Below are 26,188 nucleotides of genomic sequence, written 5' to 3'. Positions count from 1 at the left end.
TGGCAGGTACCGCACCCCGCCCCCTATGGGGAAAGGACAAAAGACATTACTGGGGAATTATAAAGACATTTAGAGGGGTCGCCCTCATCACTAACTCACCTGATTTTACCACCGGCAATTTAACCCCTCAACGCATCGCCTTTGTTCTGCACCTGAAATAAAGGACAGAAAAAACAACATAAAAGGAGGCTCACACTTGAACTTTTGCATCTTCATACTTACGGTGTATCGCTCAGAAAAGTCAAGTGGATGTGCCAACGCCATTCTGAAAACCAGTGAAGTAACTGGACGAACGCGCGCCCCTGCACCAGAAGCAGGATGGAGAGTTCATCCTTCCAAACCATAAGGTGAGCTTAAACCGGGGGTTTTGGAGGAAGTCAGAGAAGAACGAAGGGGGAAAGGGGGGAGAAAGCACACTATTCAGCAGACAGTTAATCCCCTTTCATCTGCAGAAGGATATTCCTACGGGCCAGACAAGCAAGATTTGGGGGTCCTGTTCAATCGGTGGTCCGAATTCTGCGCATCATGCTTGAAGAGGCCACAGCAACCCAGACCAGACCAGCGCCTCCGTGGGAGCCAGGTGAGCATTACAGCATGTCCCGGGTCCGAGTGGACGATCAACTTTTCATTGGTTACGCTGGAAAGCGTTCGGGACAAGCTGTGACGAAACAGACTTTGTCTCGTTGGATTATTTTAACTATCTCCGAGTGTTACCGCTTGGCGGGTAAGGATCCTCCGGCTGGCTTGCGGGCCCATTCTACCAGGGGAGTGGCTGCGTCTACTGCCCTGCAGAGGGGAGTTCTTATTCGTCACATCTGTGATGCAGCCACCTGAGCTTCAGTACATACTTTTGTACGTCACTACTCCCTCGATTCCATCAGAGGGCAAGATCTGGCCTTTGGCAAGGCAGTTCTCTATTCCGCAATTTGATTGGGCATGCAAAATTTGTATTCTAAATTCTTTCCCACCTCCTTGCTTGGTACTGCTTTGGGAGTCTGTCATAGTTATGGAATACGTCAGAGGACCCAATCCCCTCAAAGAACAAGTTACTTTCTTAACTGGTAACGTTCTTTCGATGGGATGGTCCGATGACGTATTCCATATCGATCCCTCCGTGCCTTCCCCGCTGCAGAATTTCTTTTGCGATTGCAGCTTGCGTTCCGCAAGGCCTTGTGTGTCTGACTGGCAGAAAACTGGTGGCACACGTTCTGGGGAAAAAACTATAACTAAGGCTATGGGCGTCGTGCGTCCTACTTATCACATCGGGTGACGTCGGCCGTTGGAGGAGGTCCTCGGGGACGGCGCATCGACGTCATCGACGTAGACGCCAAAGATTTTCCGAAGCAGAACAGCTGTGGACATTGCCTGTCATAGATATGGAATACGTCGTCGGACCATCCCATCGAAAGAACGTTACCAGGTAAGAAAGTAACTTGTTCTTCCGTGCCTCTGAATGTTCGGAATCCAGAATGATGGTCGTGAAGACCGTCAACGAGTTCAGTGTGGGAGTTAAGTTGGGGTAGGGGGCGTATAAGGAGAGTTGCGCCCTGGCTGCCTTATTTCACTTGTTTGGTATTAAAATCATTAGTTCCAGCTAAATGTCTCATTCGGAGCACCCAGGGTTTACCTGGCATCTCAAGCCAATTCACTGTGCTTCCCTTGCATCTCCTTCTCTTGCGTCTCCTTCTCATCGTGGGTACAGCAGCGGATCTCCTCAGGTCTGTCTGCACTGCTGCCAGCTCTCGTATGACTGTTGTGGTATGCACAGTCATTCGGTGAAGCTCTGATAGCGGAGAGGTCTACGGCTCTGTGTCCTCACCAAAGTGGTTCACCGTGTGTTGGAAGCTCCTCTCCCACACGGCATAGCTTTCCCCAAGGCTGCCTCAAGCTGGGCTTCCTCTTCACGGCCACGCGACGTCTCCCATGTTGGCCTCAGCTGGTGCTTATTCTGCTTCCAGAGTTTCCGCATTCAGTCCTGCTGCCACCTCTGCTACTCCATCAGCGTCTCCCTCCCTCACCGGAATCTCATCCCTGAATTGAAATGTCCGCATCAGGTGCTACATACTACAACTAGACCGCTCATTAGGTTTCATGGTACCTTTTTAATCTTCATCAATTCTGAGTCCCTCTTCCTCGTCTCAGTACCACAGGCAGGAGGATAGCTCGGGGGCAACGTGCCCGCCCTGGAAGCAAGACGACATAGAGCTAACACAGGTTCGATCCCTGTGTCTGTGCTTAGACACCTCTGGGTATTAATCACGTTATAAATAACCTATCATATATATCATAATATTTTTGGTCTTTTGATATTTGATGACCTTTATCCGATTAGTGAACTGATAGTTGTCAAGTTTATTGGAGGTTGTGAAAAGAGGTTGTGGTTTACCCTTGTGATTAGAACCTTTTATATAAGGCAGAATCATAACAATTTGGGGTTATCATATTTACCTCCTGAACCTCCAATGTTTGTTGTTTAGCAGACTTTTCATAGTCTGTGCCTTGGGTAGTAGGAGAGGGAAGTGTGCATTGACAGCATGTCATTAGGTATTTGGGTATCATGGGAATGTCATCCTCAAAAGAGGATGAATACCTCGTCTCTCCTAGAGGAGAGTTTTGCTTCAAGAGTTTACGGAAAATATTTCACAGTCCCAGCACACAAAATGAAGAAACCTTAAACACTGAAGGACAATTATGAACACAAACACTGCTAATCTACAAAAATGGCTCTTTATGGCCTTTTATTCACAAGAAACATAAATGAATAAACATAATAAATTAATGGATAATTGCCACACATATAAAGAAAAGTAAAACGTCTAAAAATACTTCACTGTTGTAGCACCCAGAAAACAAATCCTTATCTTGCCAGGCTCGCACTGAAAAGCTCCAAAAACAGACAGAGATCCTAGCATCAACAGGCATGGAAGCAGTGTATCCACTCTTCGAAGAAGCTTTCTGCCTGACCACCCAGTGCCCCTCATTTTAAGCCTCGCACAAATGCGTATTGGCATTTTCCCGAACTTTCTGGCTTTCAAAATCTCTACCTGTTGACAGTTCCCATGGGCCCCCGGGCCGGAGTGACCCAAGGCAACCCTAAAAGGCAAAACACTTCCCTTTCTCATGAAAGCGCGAAGGCACCTGCATAAACTTTCTTCTGCTTTGCAGGATTCCCTCGCAACATAATCAAATACCAGCTGACACCTTCTTCAAACCAGTCCTTGAAGCAATGCAGAAGCAAGAATACATGTTTGCCAGTGAAATAATACAAACCATGTTACAGGTTCATATCAAAATGCAGCTTTCACTGAACCCTGAAGAAAATGTTCAGATTTCACTGAGGCCTGAAGGAAATGTCCATTATGGCTCTGGGAGCAGCCAAAATGCACTACGCACAGATGCCATGTTTTAATCAAAAGCATTACAAGGAGTCACCACTTCCCCTTGACAGCCATCTCCTCCCTTATGTTACCCCCCCACACCCCCCCCCAGGGTTCTGATCAGGTAGCGGCTGCCTTCCCCTGACCAAATGGGAGGAGACGTTAGGCTGGGGTTTAGTGATTACTCCACAGGATTCATTACAGAAGACCTTCGCTGGAATGCCCACATAACCTTCCAGCACGCCAAGATCTGTCTTTCTTGAACTTGAACTGTGGGCAAATGCATTTACTGAAAAGGGACAGGGTTGGGATCAGAAGCCAGTAGCCATCCCTTCCAGAGTAATAGTTCCACAAAGTTTATTTGTTGTTTTCTTTTGGAAGATGGGGAAAGTGGTTCGTTTGGAGTAGGATTCTGGACGTAGGACTTAATATTACTTTTAGACATCCTGACGGGCACCCTTTTGACTTCCTTTTTGTTATAGAAAAGGGCTTGTGCGTGTAGATTTACTGAACATTTGGAGATGACCAAAATAAAACCCTTGAAACAATGTCTGGTCGCCCAAGTGTTGATTCTGACCTACCACAAGACTTAAGTGCTTATTACCTGCCTGTTGGTATACCAGAGGCAATAGACAGGGAATAACCCCCTGATGTTAGTTCCCTGTGCATGAAAACACCAGAGCCCACAATAGGCCTGGCCCAGGTCGCTGGAGGGTGGTAACTAAGAGAAACAAGTCCAGTTTCCACAGTTTCAGAACTTCTGAAGAGGCAGTTGGGGCACATAAATCCCGACGAATCCACAACAAGCAATCCAGTATCTACAAAATGTTCTCGACACACTTGTGTAGAACACAATGCAACATAACGCACCACATCCCACCGAGTATAAACATCTAGGGAATTGGTACCAGCAAAGGGAGAATGGGGAAGATCCAGGAGGCATTCACTTAACTGTTTGTGAATGACTGGTGCGGTATCCCGGTGGAACTGGGAGTGTTTCCTATGTTCAGAGAACTCCAACAATGAGCAAGTATGGAATCTTACAGAAATGTTGACAAAGAAATTCTGACATACATATTGCCGCGCATTTGCGCCTTATGAAAATTGCGAATATTCTGACATGAATTGTAATGTCTTTCGGCTGCCGCTGCATTCATGCTGTGCCACCAGGTCCCTCATATTAGCGCCATTCGACAGGGACAAAAATGCTGATTCCAGTTATAGCAGACAAGGGGACCAGGGGTTGTGGGGGTGTCCCCCACTTCTTTGCATGGTAAGCGTGGGGACTATAAAGTAAATTTTAAAAAAAGGAAGGACCCTGCAGCGCCAGCTCCAACCCACGTTAGTGGGGAGGGAACTGTCATTGCAGGGATAGAGAGGAGTCAGCGGCACACACAACTGTGCCAGCAAACAGGCAAGTAGGTTGGGGGGAAGAGGGTAGGGGGATACAGGGAACAAGTGATCTATGTGATCACTGCTCCTCACCGTAATGGAAGTCAGCATTTTCTAAGTCAACATTTCCGGCGGGGCAATGATCACATAAACCCAGTAAATATCACAAACCTCGCACAAAAGAAGGATCCAAAAAAGACAGCACTTAAAGTGATATCAGGGTCTGTTACCTGACCAGTGCGAAGAGCTCAGGGATTTACAATAGTTGTCAAAAACAGCACAAGGAAGGGCACAATCCAGTAGGAAGGACACACAAGATCCAGAAAACGCTGCTCGACTACACAGAGCTTCAGCCACTTGTTAAGGACTGCGACAATGCTAGTGTTTGCTTTAACTTCTTTCTTCTCTGGCTTCTGGGGGTGGGGGAGAAATCGCCAATGGAAAATGGCATGTACGGCATGGTGTCATTAATGCTGGTAACCCTGGGATTCAGAATTCCCTGTGTAACGAAGTAAGCCCAAGCACCACATTAAAGGCCAAGCAGTGTATAGTGAAAATGAGCATTTGCCAGCTGAAATGCCATGTCCAAAGACAAAATCAGATTCTGTCTAAGTGTAGGTAACTAGATTTTGGATATAGACCTGAAGAATACTAATTTCCACGCACTGACCTACCTCTTCATCAGTTTTATGATATGATATGATTGGTTATTTATAACACGCTTAATACGCAGAGGTTTCTAAGCGCAGACCCGGGGATCGAACCTGCGTGCTCTGTGTCGTCTTGCTTCCAAGGTGAGCACGTTGCCGCTGAGCTATCCTCCCGAGAGTGCCCTGTTTTAGTACAGGGCCCTTCATTCAAACTTCAACGTAACCCTTCCTTCTCTTCCTGAGTACTCCCAAAGCTTAAAGTATGGCTCCCCATCAGAGTTTGGAGGTAAATGTTTTCCCTTATTTTGGTCATTGGTTAATATTAGTATCTGCCTAGCCTTGCAAAGCTTACTGGACCACCTCTTCTCATTGGGCATCTGTCACCAAGCAATTGATTTACATCGCTCCCATCTGGGGCAGAAGCCCAGGTTTCAGACCTGAGAGGGTTCTAAATCTTTTGCAATATCCTGATTGTTTAGGAGGCTCCTGGACCTCATGCCATTATGTTTTCTAGGAGTTTATTTTGCCATGCTCAAAATGACTTGGGTACAGTTACAGGGGCCTTGGTATTTGATTAGACCTATTAAATCTCAGGAGATGACTTTGCAGGTCCCTAAGAGCATCAATGATGACAGTGGTGGAACCTCAAAAGGAATCTATTGCAAGAAATGACTTTTCAAGCGGACTTACCACGAACAACTCTAATTATCAGTGTTTGTGTGTGCATGGCGACCTTGGAATTTTGTCAGTCTTTGGTCTGAACAAGACCGCAAGCGAGGTATTTTTCCCCTTTAAGGAAAAGAGGCAGCAGGTGTTAATGCAAATACCACATCCGCATTCTATGTGAACGTGCAGAGTGGCAACAAATTTGGTTCTATTTGCTTTTCTTATTTGGGGGGGAAAGAGGGAAGTGCCACAGCTGGGTTGTGCATACTGACTTCCCACTTGTCAGGAGGACAAAACATATAACTGTGCCACAGATACCACCAGAATGACACGTGGGAACTTCAGATGGGCACTATGGCTAGCGTACTTCGAAAGTGAGGCCTTTTTTGCGACTCAACTGAGCACCTTTCCTATTTGGTGCATTCTTGGTGGGCCTAGGAACGCTTTTTTTTTTTTTTTAAATTTTTTTTCACAATGTAGTGAAGACATTTAAGATGATTGTTTTCTGATCCTCTTAGCGTCTCACTGGCTGTTAAGTTATTCATCATGTAGGGCTTTCAGATGACGTTATGGGCATCATCGGGGTTGCAAGACCACCTTTATTGATATCATAGCAAGAGGCTTAAAATATGTCCCTGGTGTCTGGGCAAACAAACCCTTTTCTCTGCAGCTTGTCATTTGTTTTAGAGTTGACCAGAATAGATTGACGTGTGTAGGACTTACCAAGCAGCATAATGGGGGGGTTTCTAAAGCTCTGATATACTTTCCTTTTCATCTCGGAATCAAATTATAAAAGTAACATGGTTTATCAAAATTGTTTCCTGCAGTTTTCGACCCTCTCCCAATGTGGGATCTTAATGTGGTTCGAACTGCTATTGCTCACAAAGCTTTTGAGAGGATTGTCGCATCCTGTGAACCATACACGGTTTTGCACACGCATAAATTGGTATGTCCACACCCCTTTTTGTTTTTTTTGTTTCTTTAAAGACTGGAAGCACGGAGGACCCCAGCCAAGGTTCTCTATAGGGTAGCGAATGGACGTGCAACCAAGGCTTAAGCTCTCAGGAGGTGATGCAGGCTGGTTCTTATGTGCAGTGTAGTCCCCAACCCCCCACAAAGGATCGTCCACACACTGTTATGTGCTAACACAGTTCTTTATCTATAAATAAGGTTCAAGGTATATACATCAATTAATAACACACTGTGTACTCAGACATTGTATATACTTGCCATATTAGAATTGCCAATGTGGTACCACACTTAGCAGTTGATGCATTTTAAAGGAGTCAATCGCTGACAGTTATAATGGCATACAAATCATATAACAGCATATGTCATAGGAAGGAAGGCAAGTTAGATAAAAACAATGGCAGAATGGTTCTTTAGCTACTAAGACACAGTACTGAGTGCGGATTCCCCCACCTGGGCAACCTGTAATAAAGTTTCTGATGCTTGTGAATCTGCTTAGTATCACATGCTGTGCATCTAGTCCGACATCTAGTGGTAATCGCGGTGTATTGCATCTTGTCTTTCGAGGATCGAAAGGGGACGTCGACATGGGCGTGCTTGTATCCCTAACGTGACGTGTAGTGTACCCAAAATCCCTCACGAGTCGAGGTCCCTCAGATTGCTTTTTTCCGCCCAGCTAGCTGGTCACCTTATGCGGAGCTCTTACAAATTGCGAATTAAAACTTTGTCCATGACCTGCGGTCGTTTATATGTTTGTCCCCTTTGACGACTGATTACCTGCCACCGTGGAAGACCACCCCAGACTTCGACGGCTGGTGCTCCGGTCGATGCTGTCGACCGCGTGGCCGGGCCTTCTGGCCGGCCTATTCAGTAGGGAGAGTGGGGACTGGGGGTCTCTATTTCTTTACAAGAATGCATTTCTTTCTCCAGTCTCTTTGCCCCTCTGGTTTTGCCGTTGCTATAAACCTGAGCTATGGACAGGACACCTTTTTAAAATGTTGCCCTTCTTGTAAAGGCAAGTACCCTTGGAAGGACATGCACTGGAGGTGCAATAAGAGTCTCCCTCGCGATCACCGCAAGGCGTCCTGTCGGTCTTGTCAGCTCTTGCGCCCTAAGACGATTAAAGCGCGTCAAGTTAAAAGGTGGGCGGCCTACGCCCTGATGCAGGCCGAGGGTAGCTCCCCCGCCGCCACAGGCGCAGAGAGTGATGAGGAGTTAAGCGACAGACGTGGCTCCCATACGGATGCCATCGAGCTATCATCGGAGCAACCACACTCTGAGCAGTCCCCAGCCCCGGCAGGCAGACCGACTCTGCTATGGCAAGTGTAGATCCCGGCGACAGGGACGCACCCACTTTACACAAGGCTGAACATACAATCCCCCTGCCCCCTCGGTACCGCCTTGACGGATTCGTCGTGGTGGTCTAAGATGCCAGCGGGTACGCCTATTTTTTCGACGGAACCCGCCAATCCACGGGTTCGGCAGCCCTCCCCGCAACCGTGTAAGCAGCATGCGTCTGGGCATTCCACTGACCAGGGCATCAGCGCCAAAATTCAGAAGGCCGTTGAGACGCCTCTTAAGAGTGCGCCGACGCAAAATGTACCGGCAACGTCAAGCTAGGGCGAAGCCACTAGAACAGCAGAAAACCCTCCCGGAGACGGCGAACATCCGCGAGAGTCTCGCAAAGATTGTTTCGACGGCCAATGAGCCCAAAAACAGGTCAAAAGACATGTCCACACGCCGAGAAAGGCAGGAAGACTACTCTGAGAGCCCCCGGCCACTATCTAAGACCCCCTCAGATACATCTCGACGGTCTAAGCAGGTAGATCCCCAAGAAGAGCCCTCCCCTTCCCCCTCCCCGCTTCCACCCCAGACTCCTCTTGCTCCTCCTTATGGACCAGAGATAGGTTTGAGGGGTGTATGAATAGGCATGCAAATTCGTAGACATTTTAGAAAGGTTTACCACACCTAAAAGGCCTAGTGAGGAAGACCTTTACCCCACTGTGTCAAAATTTCAGAGGACTTCCTGTCCTCTTCATGAGGAGGTGTTTGATTTGACGGATCAGTTAGAGGTTCCTCAGGACCCCTTTTTGCAGGAAGACGATCCCTTTGAGGACCCACTGACCAGGCCCCAGATTGGGCTGGATGAGCCACCAGTGGATAACCCACCATGGCTGTCACCTACCCATACCCCATACCCCAGACCCAGACACAATATGTATGGATCCTCCCGAATCTCCACCTCTTAGACAAGCATCTCCTATAGATGACCAGATGGCATTTAATGCCATTCTGAAAAAAGCGGCTGAACATTTCCAAATTGCCACGCAAGAAGCAGTGCAAGACTTTTGACTTTGTGGAATATATTCTGAAGGAGAAGCCACCTGCCAGTCAGGCTATACCTTTACTAAACTCCATTAAAAAGCATATCGCCCCTTCTTTACTAACACCATCACAAACAAGGGCTGTGAACCCACGGGTGGAGAAACCTTTTCGCCCCTCCATGCCACCCCAGATTCCCTCGTTGTTACATCTAGAAAAAGAGCGGGGGTACCCTGGTCTTTGGGTGATGCACCGCCGGACAAGGACTGCAAAAAACTGTGTGCTGGGACTGCGTGTCACTGCTGCGGCAGCCTACTCCACCAGGATTGCCAACAATACCACTCTGTTGGCCAGCTATTGCGATGTGCAGTGGAACTTGCTCCAGGAGGGCCTGCAGGTGGTCCTCGAACAAGTAAGGTCACGTTTGCTCGCGGTTGTGTCAGAGGGGAGACAGGTAAATCATAATATCCTTATCCTGGATGCTGCAGAGACGACAGGGAGGACTCTGGCCCAAGGTACCCTTTTAAAGAGGCACACATGGTTAAAGAACTCAGGGTTCAAGCTAGAAATACAAGCGTCTCATCAACAAACCGGTGGAATAAGCTAACCTGTTTGGTAAAGCTGTAGATGAGGCGCTAGAAACTGTGAAAAAATAACATGAGACTTTGAAATCTTTAAGGTCCTTTCAACAGCGGGGTGGAAGTTCTCGCCGCTCCTTTCACGGAAAATCCTACCCTCGTTCCCCACATAACCAATACAGAACGGGTAACACCTGGCCCTTCGGACAGGGGTCAACTGCCTCAAACCGGTATCCGCCTAGAGGACTGCGCCGTGGCAAAGGAAGGGGTCGCAGTGCCACCACTAGAGGCTCCCTGGCCTCCAATCAGAAGTGATTCGCAGATCCAGGTCCCTTCTCATGCCTCACCAATCGGGGGACATATAACGTCATTCTTGCACGCATGGGAGGGGATTACCACAGACCAGTGGGTGCTCAACCCACAGTTATTGCATAGAGTTCAGCCAGCCACCTCGATTCAGACCACCGAAGTCCATGCGTCCGACACCGGAACACCTGAAAATCCTACTGCAATAGGTCGCGATCCTGCAGGAAAAGGGCACAACCGATGTTGTCCCCATTCTACAGCTAAACTAGGGTATTTATTCAGTGTACTTCCTTGTACCCAAAAAGGATCTTTCCATGCGCCCTGTACTAGATTTGCGCCCAGCGAACACATTTGTCAAACCACAAAGGTTTCGAATTTTAACGCTGCAAGAGGTAATCCCTCTACTAACACAGGGGGGCTTACATGGCAACACTGGACATAACAGATGCATACTTTCATATATCGATGTTGCCGGCACACAGAAAATACATAAGGCTCATGATGGAGAACAAACGCGATCAGTTCAAGGTCCTTCCCTTCGGCATTGCCTCAGCCCCATGAGTATTTACAAAGGTACTGGCAGTAGCAGCAGCTCACCTGCGCAGGCAATCCATCCCAGGTTATCCTTACCTCGACGACTGGGTCATAACAGGAAATTCTTATGCAACATGCCTGTCAAACACCCAAAGGGCGATAGACCTACTCTTCAGTCTGGGATTCTCCATAATAACGAGATGAAATCCAGCCTAAACCCCAGCCAAGTCAAGCAATTTCTAGCGGCCCTAATTCGGACAGAAGATTGCCTCGTCTTCCCCTTCAACGAGAGGGTTCAAAACATGCTGTTTCAAATCCCTCAATATGTAGCCAGTCGAGGGGTGAAGGTATGCAAAGCAATGCGACTGTTGGGAATGATGGTATCCTGCATTTATTTGGTCCCTCACGCACGTTTGCGCATGCGCCCCATGCAAGAGTGGCTCAGCAGCAAGTTGTGTCAGGCCAGCGGACAATCTAGTGGTTGTCTCGGCAGCCCTCGTTCTCTCTGCAGTGGTGGTCAAGGGAAAACCTCTTGAAGGGGAAAACCTTTACCACCCAGCAGCAGAAGGCACTCTCACTACGGACGCCTCTCTCATGGGGTGGGGGGGTTCACCTCCTTCAGCAGACAGTGGACAGCGTTTGGTCCCTAGCAGTAGCATCGACCCACCCAAACCTGTTGGCTCTGTTAGCAGTGTTCAAAGCACTGAAGGCTTTTCAGACACGGTTGCTGGGACAGTGGTGGTCCTCACGGACAGCACCACAGCCATGTATTACCTGAACAAACAGGGGGGCACTCGCTCTCCAGGGCTATCCAAACTGTCCCAGAACATTTGGTAGTGGGCTCTCAAACACGAGATGTTCCTCCTGTCTCAACAAGTTCCAGGGGAACTCAATCTTCTGACAGACGTGCTCAGCAGAGACTCCCTCTACCCACAGAGTACGAAGGGCGACTACACGAAGACCTCGTCTCCAACGTTTTCGGAGAATGTGGCTTCCGAGAGATTTGACTTGTTTGCAACTCTGGAGAACTCACAATACCCAGATTATGCCTCTCGGTAACCGCAGAACCGCTCCAAGGGGAACGGTCTCTGGATAACATGGTCAGGGAAATTTGTTTATGCTTTCTGCTTTGGCCCCTCCCCCCTACTACCCTACTCAACAAGATAGTGCACAAGATGCTCCAGGAACCAGTTACCATGATATTGGTGGCCCCGATGTGGGCCCGCCAGCCATGGTTCTCTCATCTCATGGAGATGTCAATCTCCCTTCTGATGAAACTACCTTGCACATACAACATGCTATCGCAGGACAAGGGAGACACACTTCATCCATGCCCGCAAACTCTCAATTTAGCGGCCTGGCTCCTGAGATCATGGAGTTCTGGCACCTCCAACTTCCACAGAGATGCATGGATATACTTAAAGAACCAAGAAAGCCTAACACCCGACGTTGCTACTCCAATAATTGTAAACGCTTTGTCATCTGTAATTCCAAGTGTATCAATCTTATAGATTGCGCTCCTACTCATATTGTACTATACCTGACTCACATCCTTGACTCGGGTCCGGTTTTTAATTCTCTGAAAGTCCACTTAGCTGCGCTTTCAGCCTATACCACGTCCCAGCAGAAAGTGTTGTGGCAGAAGATCCCAGTAATCAAAGCTTTCATGGAAGGGGTTAAGAGATTTCATCCCCCCATTTCAAACCCAGCTCCCGGGTGGGACCTACATGTGGTACTAACCAGTCTTATGGGATCTCCCTTTGAACCTATGCATAAGGCTAGCCTTAAAGCACTCACTTACAAGACCGCCTTCCTGGTGGCAGTCACTTCTATAGCGTTAGTGAACGACAGGCACTGTCAGTTCTAAACCCATTTGTCACTATCCACAAAGACAAGGTGGTTCTGTGCACTCGCCCACGGTTTGCACCCAAATTAATCTCAAAGTTCCATGTGAACCAATCATTAGAACTACCTACCTTCTTCCAGAACCCCACTAACGTGGCAGAAAGAAGCTTACACACACTGGATGTGTGCAGGGCAGTCATATATTATCTGGAAAAGACTAGACCACTAAGAAAGACCAACCAGTTTTTCTTCTGAGTAGCGGCTGGTAGAGAAGGGGACCCTATCTCTAAATCAGCCATCAGTAAGTGGTTTGTCAATTGCATCACACTCTTACAGTCTTGCCAAGAGATCTGCCCTTCAAGCCTAGAGCACACACTACTTGGGGCACTGGGGCTTCCATAGCATTAATTGCAAATGTCCCTCTCGAGTCCGTTTGCAAGCCGTCAACCTGGAGTTCTGTACACACCTTTACAAAACATTACTGCCTAGATACGCACTCTAGGTCTGACTCTCAGGTGGGACAAGCAGTATTAAGACATCTCTTCACTACTGTTCCTTCTCACCTCTGTCCTTCAACTCCAGGTACTGCTCGCTAGTCTATGCACAGCATGTGATTCTAAGCAGATTCACAAGCATCAGAAGACATGCATTACTCACCGTAATAGCATTTCTGATGATTGTATGTGTCATGATGGCTACCCCCTGGGAACCAGACCAGGTCCAGCAACCCCGGAAGCAGGCATCATGTTATTTTGAGCAAGCCCAAAAACCCCTACTAGGGGCTGTTTGGGTGCGGTCCTGGTGCCTATGGCGCCAGGCTCGTAGAGTGGAACTTACCTGATGCAGACCATGCTGCAGAGCTCCAAGCCAAATGAGGCTTGGAAGGGACTATTTTACCTAGGGACTATTTTTTACTCTGGTGGGGCTGGGGAGGAATACTTACCTGGGACTACTTTGGAGGCTATTTAAACCACGCCCGAAGAGCAGCACACGCTTCGTGTTATTCTGCATCCAGCATTGTAACGCTCATGTGTCTGCAAGCCTGCATCCAGTCTTCTGCCACGCCCGCCTCGAGTCTGCAGCTCCTAGAAAAAGGGAGCAACAGAAGGAGAAAAGGTTAGAATAAGAGCAAAACCTTCGATCCTTACCTGAATTCCGGATCCACCGCGCCTTTGAGCTGGAAGAAAGAAGCATTTTACGCGTGCCGCCTCGCCTGCTGCAGCACCGCGCTGAACTCACCAGCCTTCGCAGCATCCTCACGATCCACCGCATCCTGCTGCACGTTCCCGCCGCACTCTGGCACCTAAGGGAAACACAAGAACAGCAAAGGTGAGCCAAGGGAATAAACAGAGGCAATAGTAACTACCCCAATAGACTTACCTGATTACTGCCGGGGGTACTAATCCTCTTCACGGGTCGGCGCAGTCTCCATTGCATCCTCGCCGTACCCCGGCCCCTAAGGGGAACAAACGGACAACAAGGTGAGACGAAGGGACAAACAAGGGGAACTCTTCTGACCGCAATAGACTTACCTAATTTTACCGCCGGAGGCATTATTCCCCGAACTTCATATTTTCTCTCCACACCTGAATAAGGGAGCAAGCAACAGGTTACATTCTGGCCTTATTTTTATTGAACTGTGTAGGATAAGCCAAATCCTTACCTGAACTTAGTCAGCTACCACGAGGAACTCTTCGCTGGGGTCAAGCTGCAAACTGCAAGGAATCGGACAAGAGTGAAAGTCAGACATGTGAACTCTTACGAACTACATACTTTTCGGAGTCAATATTGTTCTGGAACTCACCAATTCTTTCGAGCCAGTGAAGCAACTGGTTATCAACGCGCCCCTGTGCTCAATGCAGGATGGAGAGCTCATCTTTTCAAACCACCAGGTGTGACTATAAGAGGGGACATCAAAGGTGATCTATGGGGAAAACAGCGGTTGTGGGGGGATTTACGCTCAACTCCACGGGTGGTTAATTCCCTTTCTCCATTTGCAGAAGAATATTCCTAAGGGCCAAGCAAACGAAGCTAGGTGGGCCAGTCCAGTCAGTCATCTCGGCCCTACACGTCACATTGGTGGAGACCGCAGCTGTCCAGTTCAGATCGACGCACTTAAGACCTTCCTCTTTGCATCTCCCTTCTGCCCCCCCCCCCCCCCCCTTCCCCCTGCTGATCTGTTCTCTCTTGGCACTGTGCACCTGACCTACCCTCTGTCTTCCGGGCCCAGGTACTTGCTCACCCTGCCACCAACCGCACTGGCTCCGGGCCACCCCTTGCACTGGGGTCTGTATCTCTACACATACCCCAATTTTCTTCCTGCACTTATCAGACATACCCTGTCTACTGCCTTAAACCCAACACGTGCCACTTGCTGGCTGCACTACCACTGTTTGTTGCCTTTATTATTTATTTATTTATATTCTTCATCTGTTTCTCCTTTGCTCCGCACTTTCCACTTCTCCCCCCCCCCTTCCCTGCACTTTTCCCCTTTCCCTCTCCCATGCACTTGCACGTTCTCAATGCCAGTGGGCCTATTAAGATCGCTGTGTCTGTTCTCCCCTGTTCCCCTCCCCTCCCCTCCCTTGCATTGTCGTGCTCTGAAACACTTATCGAGTGCGATAGAAATAAAATATCAATATCCATGTCATCCACACAGGAGCCAGACACCCATAACATATAATGCATATTGGTCACACACTCTATTCACACAGGTCCCACCTCAAGGGGGTACCCACAACATAGTCACTGGGAAGGCTCCATCCAGCCTGGCCTGGACTTCCCCACAATACCATATATGGTTCTTCCACCCAACAGCCCGACAGGGGAAGGGGACAGAGTCAGGGCTTCCCAGGACTTCGGGAAAAATATGGTAACAGGTAATAGAAGGCAAGATGGACCCCGTGGCCTGTAGGCTTCTATTACCAGTCTACCTATTACCCGTCTATTACCTATTCTATCAGGAATCCATTGATTCCTATGGCAGGGCCTGAGTATCCCAAAATGGAGGATACTCGGAGCACCTGTGAAACTCGGCATGAAGCTGCCACTAGCCCATACCCTGCTCTGTGGGCCACACACGTGCCCAAAAACATACACTAGGGTTAAGGGTCTGTACACCATGACCAAAAAGAGGAAGAGCTGCACTGCCAGGAGTCTTAACTGGACTCCGGTGCAGAAGACATCACAGAACATACATAAGGGATTACAGGACAAGGACATGGAGGCCCTGTCCCTTCAATGCATTTCCAGCATCAGTTAACCCAAGTTAATTCTGTTTTTTTTATAGTAACCAGGAAATCTGTTTACCTTTCTTTTCCAAAACAACTGCAAAGGACTCATGTGACTGGTCAGGAGCTTGGTCCGGTCAGGGAGGAAACAGGGGCCCCTTCCGACATAGGGTAGAAAGCCCTCCAGGGTGTATGCCAGAGCCAGTCCTACCCCAAAGGTGGGGTGAGTGAGATGGGAGGGTGGCAGCGCCCCTGAACCCCCGAATATTCCCTGACTACTAAGACCAGTACCACTTTCAATGACCCAATGCCATGCACCCTAAAGTCTGGTCATAGTTCTCGTTTCTTTATTTCTGAACTGCCTGGACCATCATGCACTGCCACAGTGAGAGAGCCTGGCAAACAGCTCTAGAAAAGCAATGACCGTCATGCATAGTCTAGCATTCTGACGCTCGTCCCAGAAGAAAAGCATTACCTGCATGGAGCAAAACGCTGACCTGACATCCAGCGTGCCAAAAGGGGGCGCGCTAAGGTTTTTTTTAATAACATTGCGCTACAATGACTCAACCTCTGGGGACCAGACTGCTTTAGATTCGCCCATTGTGTCAGCTAAACCAAAGGAGGTGTGGAAGATGGGCGGACGGAGCAAGAGAATCGTGGGTATAAAAGACCCAGAAGAAGGAAATCGAGTAAAGGTTGGTCAGGTGAGGAGTGAAGGTTGGCTGAGAGACCAGGAGGAAGACGGGAGGTGGAACAGAGTGCTGAAGAATCTGTTGTGGAGTGAGATGGGCGTACATGTGAGTTATTGTGTGAGTGAAAGTGGTACCTAGAGTCACTTGGGTGAATCTGTGATTGTGAGAATATATGAGGGTGAGTGGCAGAAGAGTGGGGTGAAGGATAGACGAGTGGGGTGAGCTGTATGAGTGGAAGTGAAGGGTAGAGCGAAGGGACAGGCAGGAGTTGAGGGGAAGGTAAGATGGTGGGGAGTGTGGTTCATGGAGGAGGGCAGTCATGAAGATAGGCCGGAGAGGAGTGTGAGAAGATTGGAGTGATGGAAGAGGAAAGAGATTGGAGGTGAGAGGAAAAGAGCGAGGGGGCAATAAAACCAGATATAGTCAAAGGTTAGAATAGAAGGTATGAGAGAGAAAACCAGAGGAACAAGGAAGGAAGGGAGTGGAGAAGGTGGGAAAGTAAGAGGGAGTAGGATGAGAGAGAAGTAGAAGGGGGAAATGAGAGTAGAACGTAAGGAGGCAAAAGACCAAGGAGAGGAGTGAAGGGGAAGGGGAGGACAGAACATTGTTTGAAGAAACAGGCACAATCTCTAACAACATTAAGACCATCATCTTATTGCATGGTATCCTGAGTAAGTCCCGAAAGAACAGGATAGAGAACGCCCTTGTCATCGGGTACTCCCACAGTAGAGGTTACCTTAGACAGTAGGGATACTGCTCTTTAATGTTCACGTTGACCTTGGGCAACAGGGAAGCCTTCAGTAGGGTGAGGAGAGCCCACAGTAGAATGGGGGCAAGCCAGAACACCCCCTTAGTCTAACTACCATAATCTCAGAATCCTGACAACAAAGATACTTCAGATGTGATGATAACGTGTCGACTTACTATCAGACTTGTGAGATTCTTAAGGCTGTTTGTCACATACTGCATACCCTGAACATCCGACAAGCACTAATGATTTAGCTGGACAAAACAAAGCTGTGTAGTAAATCGGATGGGTTCTTCGTTACCTATCGAAGTGATTAACCAGGCAAACAGCCTGTTAAGTTTTTTTTTTTCTGCATTCTAGTGTCTTATAACATTTGGCCTGGGTTTCATGCTAGTACCCTGAAAGTCCAGCCTGCTTCAGTGGTTCGTCAGGTGCATTTAACAATAGGGTTTTTGTTTGCTGGACATCTGTCTGGACCTCTACATCAGCCTTTTGGACATAGAGTGGATGGAAGTCCCAAAAAGTATGGGAGGAGGGCAGTCTGGAGTAGGACTACAGCAGTGACCACAATGAGTAACTTTTACATTTTCAATCTTGGGATTCTAGAGAAAGTGGGGCTTCTAACTGTAATCACTCTTGCACTGATAATCCCCTTTTGCTGACTCTCGATAACCCTGCCACCAATCAACTATTCTATCTTTATGCAATAGCTGTACATTGAGAGAGTAAGAGCAAGGTGTGGAGACCCACCTACCAGGTAAGGGTTTGGCAATGCCTAATTACAGATGCACACTGCTCCAAATATTAACGTTTAATCGGCAGGTGGTGTTTTCATACCCTACTCAGCAGATATTTATTATCTCAAGTGTCTAGGGGAAAAAGGGCCTCTATGTGAATACATTGTTCTCGGTTGTCTGTATTGACTGTGCGCATGAAAAATGTAAATGCTAAAATAACACGGAGTATAAAAGGAATATGTTATTAACACTTATAGAAAATAGGCTGTCTGCTGGCAGTTCTCAGGAATAAGCACATTTCTGGAATGCTTCTACCACTCAGAATGGTCTACACGAGTGTCTCCTTCATAAATCTTTAAGAACAAACGTAAGTTGCATACTCTCGACTTTAGTAGAACACCCCTCTCCAATTCCAAAAATGCAGTCAGCAACAAACAAATATGGTGGTAGAAGGGCAAATGGATGTTTCTCACAAGTCATGAGTTTTCAAGAATTGGATTTGAGATTTGCTCTTATGATGGTCCTAGAGAATGTGTCATGACTTTAAAGGTCACATAGATTCAAGATTAGTGCCTGCAATTAAGCTGAAACGCATGTCCCCACCCTCAACCCCCTCATACTTTTCTGAAAAAAAGGTGGTCAAACTGCTTTTGTAATCTAGCAGTTTTCAAAGGTGGACCTTGGAATATAAAAGATGTTTTAGCAATAAATGCTGGGCTTACAACCTACCAGTGCAACAGTGTATAAGTTGTCTAAACTTGAGATCCTGTAGAAATTTGAAATGGGTGTTGAATGGCCTTCATGAACAACTACATGAAGATCCGGTCAATTTTCTGTTTTTGGCAGGAGTGACAATCTCTTAAGTTGTTGACACTGAACCACTGAAGGGTTTTCGAAAAGGGGGGACACCTGCATAGAGGGAGGTCTATCAGAGGTTCTACCAAGGTTACCACTGAGCAGTTCGTTCATTTTGGGATGCCAGAATCTGTGCAAAGTGAGTGCATCAGTATGTATGTGGATTCAGAATGGGTCTGGTGTAGATTCAAAAGCAAGAGGTCATCCAATCTCTTACACACTCTGTTTTTACCATTGTAGGACGACCGCAAAGAAGGAATGACTGCATTTGTGGAGAAGAGAAAAGCAAACTTCACGGATCACTGAAAATAAACTGACCCACATTCTTGTCTTTTTTGGGATGTTCATTTTCTGTTTAATTTCTACTAATCAACAGCTAATGAATGTTGACCCAATAAATTGCCTATTTCTGTATGTGCAGCTTTTACTTCTGTGCTTGCCTATTTCTGTATGTGCAGCTTTTACTTCTGTGCTTTTAAATATTAGATTTATTTCTTCTTGCAGAATACCAGTGAGCTATGGATACATGTCTGTGATCCAAGAAGAAAAAAATAAGGGGCTTTATTGTGGTGGGAGGGCAATGCATCAGACAATTTATTGTAGAACCGGATGAGCCAATGCATGCTCTTTGATGTTTTCCAAATATAGACCTGTGGTGTTACTGTTTTGCACAGGATAAAAAAAAAGCATTGATTGCTGCCTATGACTATTGCAGAACAGTTTGTGCTCCTGAATGTATCCTATTCTGGGACTGAAGATGTTAGTTGTGTTTAGAATTCATTGAGGAGTGTCTTGGTGATCCTACTGTGTAACAAGTGCACCACGTCCGATCTCCCCCTCCGATCTCCCCCGCTCTTGATTGACTCCTTACAGTATGGAAAAATACCGTAAGATATTTTCACAATTAGTGAGGCATATTAAGAAGTCCGAAGTGCACACAGGCCGACGACCGGCTTCCAGAATGCCATTTTTTTTTCTCACATTGAGGGTACTAGACATTTAAGCACATTGTGGGTGTTTCTAATTCCACCTGTCAAATTATTTGCTTTTTCATTTGTCAGACAGTTGGAGCATATTAATTTTGCAGGTTAAAGGCTTTAAGGATTTAGATCGGTTCGAGCTTCCTTCTCAAGACTGAACCTCACAAATACCCTGGAAGTAGCTGGGTGCCTATTGACATTTTTATGAATGTCTTTTTTTTTTTTTTACAAATGCTCACAAGAACTGTCTTCTCCCTGTTTTGACATCTAAGGGATCATCCTCCATAGGTGTTCTGTGGCTTTCACGTGCGTAGTGTACGGCAACTAGAACTTGCCTGCGCCTACTGACTGTAACCCGCTTAGTCTGGTTTTTGCAAAGTGGGAATGAGGATCCAAGGCACCAGGTGGATCCATCTGTTTGTCCTACTGGCTGGAACCCAGAGTTATTGTTAAGACCTTACTACCTAAATCAGTAGCAAGGTGTCTTACATGGAGGTTTGTTCTACGTTACCTCCGTTAGGGTCTGTTCTTCCTGTGTGAGGTAATAAGTAGAATTCTGTGTGTGTTGGAATGTTGTGGGATGATTGAGTGTTCGACCTGAGGCAGTTGGGATAATGTAGCCTGGGAGATGGGAGCCAGTGGGCTCCCTGAGCTTCGTTATATCTCGTAATGAACTAATGTACCTGATGACATCTGAGCCTGTGAAGCAACTTAATACAGAAGCTTGATTAACTTACCTGCTTCCTCCAGAAAGTAAACTTGCATAACAGCTGGTGGTGAGTCCATCTTGCAACAGATCCAGGAAGAGGTATAAAAAGCCAGGAACCTGTGAGAATGAGAGAGGAGAAATCCGACTGCTGTGCGGGATGCAGGAAGAAGGAACAAAGAAAAGGAGAAAGAAAGGGAGGGCCCCCTGCCCCGAAGTAGTATTCCCACCACCCAGGGTGGCGTATGGCAGTTGAACACCCAGAGAGCCTGGACAGAGGTGAGCCCAGAAAACCTTATAGCAGTTGAACACCTGTGTACACAACCACCCAGGTTGTTGACAGAGCAGGCCTGTGGAGCGGTCAGGGTGCCAGGGCTGCCCAGACCCTGACGAGAATCTCCTGAGTGCGGCGTTTGGAAGGCAGTTGAATAATGTGACGATGGTTGTGCTGGCGAGCTGGATTTAGGGCTAGTGCCAGCGTGCAGCATAAAGCAGGGGAAAAAAAGATTAGGAAACTTTCGCTATGAAACGGTACTCACTGGGCATTGGGCTCTCAGGGCGACTGTTGGGACGGTTGCCGACAAGAGTCCTGCTCATCTATTTGGCTTCATCATTAATGGTGCTGGTGTGGGGGGTGGCAAGGGATGGAATGCCACCCCAACATTCTGAGTGTCGCCATCCACTTTCTCCCCGAGATGGACGGTCTGTTGGAAAAAAGGACCTTCTGTCGTTTGCTAAGTGTGATGTCGCGTTTTGCCGGATTGTTTCGGCTCTGGGGCCTCTCATAGTCCCTCTAATTGGAGAGCCAACGATTGGAAATGCGGTGGGCCAGTGTGATGAACGGCGACTGTGTCCTTACCTCACAGTGTGAACGTTCTGCTGCGCTGTTTTAAGGTGTCCTGCCATGTCATGGACGTTAACGAGATACCACTTCCCACACGTTTTGAGAGGGTTTTGTTCTGGGCATATCTATCCATCGCAGGGTGGCAGGCTGGGCTGCTGTCTTTGCAGAGAGCAGAGATGTTTCTTGAGTTGAAATCGAAATCTGTTTGGTGAGCTGTCTTTGAGCTTTTGAGTTTGTGTTTCAGAAAAAAAGGAATAGCCAGGGAGTCATGGCATGCTCTGTTCGGCAGGCTATGCCATCATTATCTGGACTCCATGATTTTAAAAGCACTAGTGGGCTGTTTTAAAGGGATGTATTTGCCTAAGGGTTTAGATTTGGCATAGTTGGCCTAGATGGGTGTCTTATTGGTTAAAGCAACCGGTGTTCGTATTTTCCCAATTTTGAGGTATTTTCAGCATTTTAAGTGCAAGCAATGTGAACTTTTAGTATGCCATGTATATTAAATGGAAATATTTCATGCTGAAATCCGGGGTTGTATTTGATGTGCTAGAATGATGTGTACTGATGTATAAGTTTAGCATGTTAGAATTAACGTTTTGGTGGAGGGATTTCAGCAGGAAAATTGCAACATGGACTTTTTAGGCATTTAACCATTCCTGTGTTTTGAAAATGGTAAAACGAATTTAACGTGTTGACATAATGTGCATCTCCAGTGTTGGTGTGCAGACCAGTTGAGAGTAATTGGTGTGTGCTATTATTCAGTGGTTTAAGGCTGTGGCTTGCTGGATGGAGGTATATCTGAGTGTAAATTGTACTTGGTGTGTGCAAATATAAAGTGGTTAAAAGGCTGCAGCTTTCTGGATTGAGTGTGGTTCAGAGCGTGGATGGGGCTAGGAGGATGTTTGGTGTGAGTTTGACTGGTTGTAAGAGTCGGTGCTTAGTTTGAGCCCCGTCTAAGAATTGAAACTATATCTATTTTAGTTGATACAGAATCGTCACTTTGATAATTACTGTACTACTGACAACCATGTTCTCATCTGCCGCTGGTGTGTAATTGGTTTGGAGTGTGGCTTTGTCTTTGACATAGGTGTGCCGGTTAGTTTGGCCAGCTCACTGGGATGTGGTGGTAGGTTTGTTTTCTGTCGGGCAACACACCCCACCAGAACCTGTGCAGGCCGGTTGCCAGCACACCACCCGCGTCTAATGACCTGGAATGGCCCAGATGATACGGGAGCCCCTGAGCGTTGCCTGCGAAACACTATGGCGGCAAGAATCAACGTGATGACATGGAATGTGCGGGGACCGGGCACCTACCTCTGCAGAAATGGAATCAAGTCTTATCTCCACAGGAAGAAGGTTGGAATATCATATATATATTACAAGAGACCCACTGCACAGAGGAGTCAGTGGCCAAACTGCGGGAACACTGAGTGGACAAGGGTTTGGAGCCACCTATTCCAGGTACACTAGAGAAGTGTTCACTTGGATTAGTCCCCACCTCCCTTTCCAACTAACCAAATCAGAGAAAGACCCGGAGGGCAGGTTTGTGATACTATGGGGTTACATTGAACGAACAGAGATGCATTGTGAATTTGTATTTCCCCAACAGCATCCCAGCTCACCTGAACTCCATGTATGCCAAAATTGCACAGTATAGGAATGGCTTCTTTATCTGGGGGGGAGACTTCAATTGCGTGAACAATCTGGAACTAGATAGGTCCCTGCTCCCCCACCCCCCAAGCGGCCCAAAGGCGGCCACAATGTCATCATGCCCGCTCCCGGGGAGCCGGTTCAAGCCCTGCGTCCCCGAAAGCGGACATCCAGTCCCCAAGGAAGGACCCAGCAACCCCATATAGGGGCCCTTTGGACAGTGTCCTGGCGCCATAGGCGCCAGGCTCATTATGGGAGTGCTTGGGTGCACTTACCTGATGCAGACCATGCTGCAGGATCCCGGCCTCCTTGAGGCCTGAAAGGAACTACTTTACCTGTGGGACTAATTTACCCACCGGGCGTGGTCGGGGAAGGATACATACCTGTTTGGAGGAAGGATACATACCTGTAACTTATTCCAAGGCTATTTAAACCCCACCCGAACAGCCACACGTGCTTCGCGTTGTTCTGCATCTAGCAGCTGGACGCTCACCGTGTCTGCTCCTGCATCCTGACTTCTGCCATGCCTGCCAGCATCCTGGATCACCTGAAAAGGAAGAGAAGAAGAGAACAGAAGAAGGAAAAGTCCTTACCTGCTAAAACCGCATCCCGGAGACATCTCGCTGACAATCCTGAAAAGGAAGACTTTTATTTAAAAGCTCATCGCGTCGATCGCTGCAGCGCCGCATTCCACTCACCTTTACAGGGCGCCTCCATGTTCAGCAGCGATCATCCGGATTCGCAGTCACGCCCCAGCGCCTAGGGAGAAAAAGACCAGAACAAAAGGTGAGAGAGAGAAGGGAATAAGGAAAGCTAAATCTCCATGTTAAGACTTACCTGTTTATTCATTCCCTCTCTATTTCGGGTCCGCTCCGCATCCGGGCATTTCCAGACCCCGGCCCCTAAGGGGAAAAAGAGACATCAGAGTTAATGTGCAAATGAAAAGACATTACCAAAAAACGCTCATTAAGACTTACCTGATTTCTACAAGGATTTCACCTCTCATCTCGGGTCGGTGCCTGTTCCCCGGCATTCCGTACCCCGGCCCGTATGGGGAAAAAGACACTAGCATTAGTACATTAATGCATGGACACAAGGGGAACCTCTTATCAAAAAACTTACCTGGAAGCCAAGCAAGTTTGGTTCTCACCAATCCGAAAATCCAGTGAAGTAACTGGATACCAACACGCCCCTGCATCAGAAGCAGGATGGAGAGCTCGTCCTTCCAGACCCTAAGGTGAGACGCTACGAGGAATCACAGAAGGGTTTCGAGGCGGGTGAGAAGAGAAAGTGGGAGGCCGATTGCATTACCCCGCAGACAGCTAATCCCCTATTTTCACCTACAGAAGGATACTTCTGTGAGCCAGACAAGCCAGATTTGGGGGCCCGGTCCAGTCCGTCTTCCGAACCCTGCGCATCACCTTAGAAGAGGTCACAGCAGCGCGAACCAGGCCAGCGCCTCCGTGGGAGTCAGATGAGCGTCACAGAACGCGAAGCCTTCCTACAAATTCCCACTCAAGCGCTATGGAAAGTTCTGAGACTGATCAGTGGGCCCAATTACTGGGGAAATTACGGGCCGAAGTACATGCCGCTCGTCAAGAGACTAATGCCCTCGGGAGGGAATTAATAATATCAAAGGAAAGAACTGATGACCTGGCCAGACAGCTTTTGCAAGGTCAAGCTGGGCAAATTCCTCTACCCAGTTCCGGAGGGAACCCCGCTCCTGTGGTTTCCAGTAACCCTGTGCAGATTAATCTACCTGGAAACATGCCGCTGGCCCCACCCGAACGCTTTGCTGGGGACCCCAAACGATTCGCCGTATTCATGAATCAGTGTCGTTTGCACTTCCTATGCAGACCTGGGGCCTTCCCTAATGATCAGACCAAGGTAGCCTTTGTATTGTCATATCTCAGCGGCTGCGCAGCCGATTGGTCAGTTCCACTGGTTACTCAAGATGACCCGATTCTCTGTGATTTTCAAAGGTTTCAAGCAAGCATGGAAAGGTTATTTGCTCGACACTCTCAGGGGCAGGCTCTGGATGACGAACTTCTATCCCTGCGACAGGGCAATCAGGACCTCCTATCCTATATTGCAACCTTTAATAGACTAATTGTGGAAAATGGATGGCCAGAGGATAAAAGAGTCACGTTGTTTTATCGAGGCCTACGCGGAGAACTTAAAGATCTCTTGGCCCAAGTTGTAAATCCGCCCCAAGAATGCACAGAGTATATAGACTTAGTGGTCCAATTGGATCACAGACTTCAAAAAAGAAAAGCAGATCGTCCAGGTTTGAGAACCGGGTGTTGGTCAAGACCCATGCTAATCCCAAGGGAGTTGTCTCTGAGCCTATGCAAATTGGAGGGGTTAAAGGACCCTTAACTCAAAAGGAACGTGAAAGGAGGCGGCAGTTAAAATTATGTCTTTATTGTGGGAATTCTGGACACTTTCTACGAGATTGCCCGGCAAAACCACCCAGAAAGGCGGTAGGAGCCACTGATAAAAACCATGAAGACTCTGTTTCGGGAAATGACTCCGCCCGACAAGTGTAGGGGTCCGCTTGCCGAGCTTGAAAACTAACTCTCAGACCTCGCATTTCATTGTGCCAATGGTTCTCGTAGATCCAGAACAGCCTAAGCGGTTGTATGCAATAAAGGCATACATCGATAGTGGGGCTATTGGAAACTATGTGGATCGTGAATTGGTCTCTAGGATTAACCTCCCTCTCCGTCCTAAAACCAGCAAAGATGTCATCACCACAGTCGATGGAACTGAAATTGCCTCTGGACCGGTAACACATTCCACTACTGAGGTGACTCTTATTGGTCCCGACGGCCATCGGGAGGGTGTTGTGTTTGATGTAATCAAGGCTCCACAGTTTCAGGTTATTCTTGGAATCCCTTGGTTAGAGACACATAATTCTCGAATTGATTGGCGAGCTAAGAGAATAACCTTCCCGGATTGTACACAGACCTGCTACCCAGAAAACCTGAAGATTAATCTAGCATCTGTAACCTCTGCCTCCATGCAACTACCTCCAGAATACCAAGACTTTCAGGATGTCTTCCAAAAGGAACAGGCCAACACGTTACCTCCTCACAGATCGTTCG

General features: G+C 47.7%; 1 protein-coding gene across 1 annotated transcript in view; it reads left to right on the top strand.

Moving 5' to 3' along the window:
• ECHS1 (enoyl-CoA hydratase, short chain 1) overlaps positions 1-19,315 on the top strand; it is a 298,785-nt gene extending 279,470 nt beyond the window's left edge. The window contains exon 8 of the mRNA XM_069611067.1: positions 19,142-19,315. Within this exon, the coding sequence (XP_069467168.1) occupies positions 19,142-19,207 (66 nt within the window). The 3' untranslated portion in view covers positions 19,208-19,315. The remainder of the gene's footprint in view (positions 1-19,141) is intronic.
• Positions 19,316-26,188: the final 6,873 nt, after the last annotated feature.

Source organism: Ambystoma mexicanum, chromosome 8 (assembly GCF_040938575.1).
Source record: "Ambystoma mexicanum isolate Mex_15411 chromosome 8, UKY_AmexF1_1, whole genome shotgun sequence".
Lineage (NCBI taxonomy): Eukaryota > Metazoa > Chordata > Amphibia > Caudata > Ambystomatidae > Ambystoma > Ambystoma mexicanum.
This window is presented reverse-complemented; position numbering and strand designations above follow the sequence as displayed.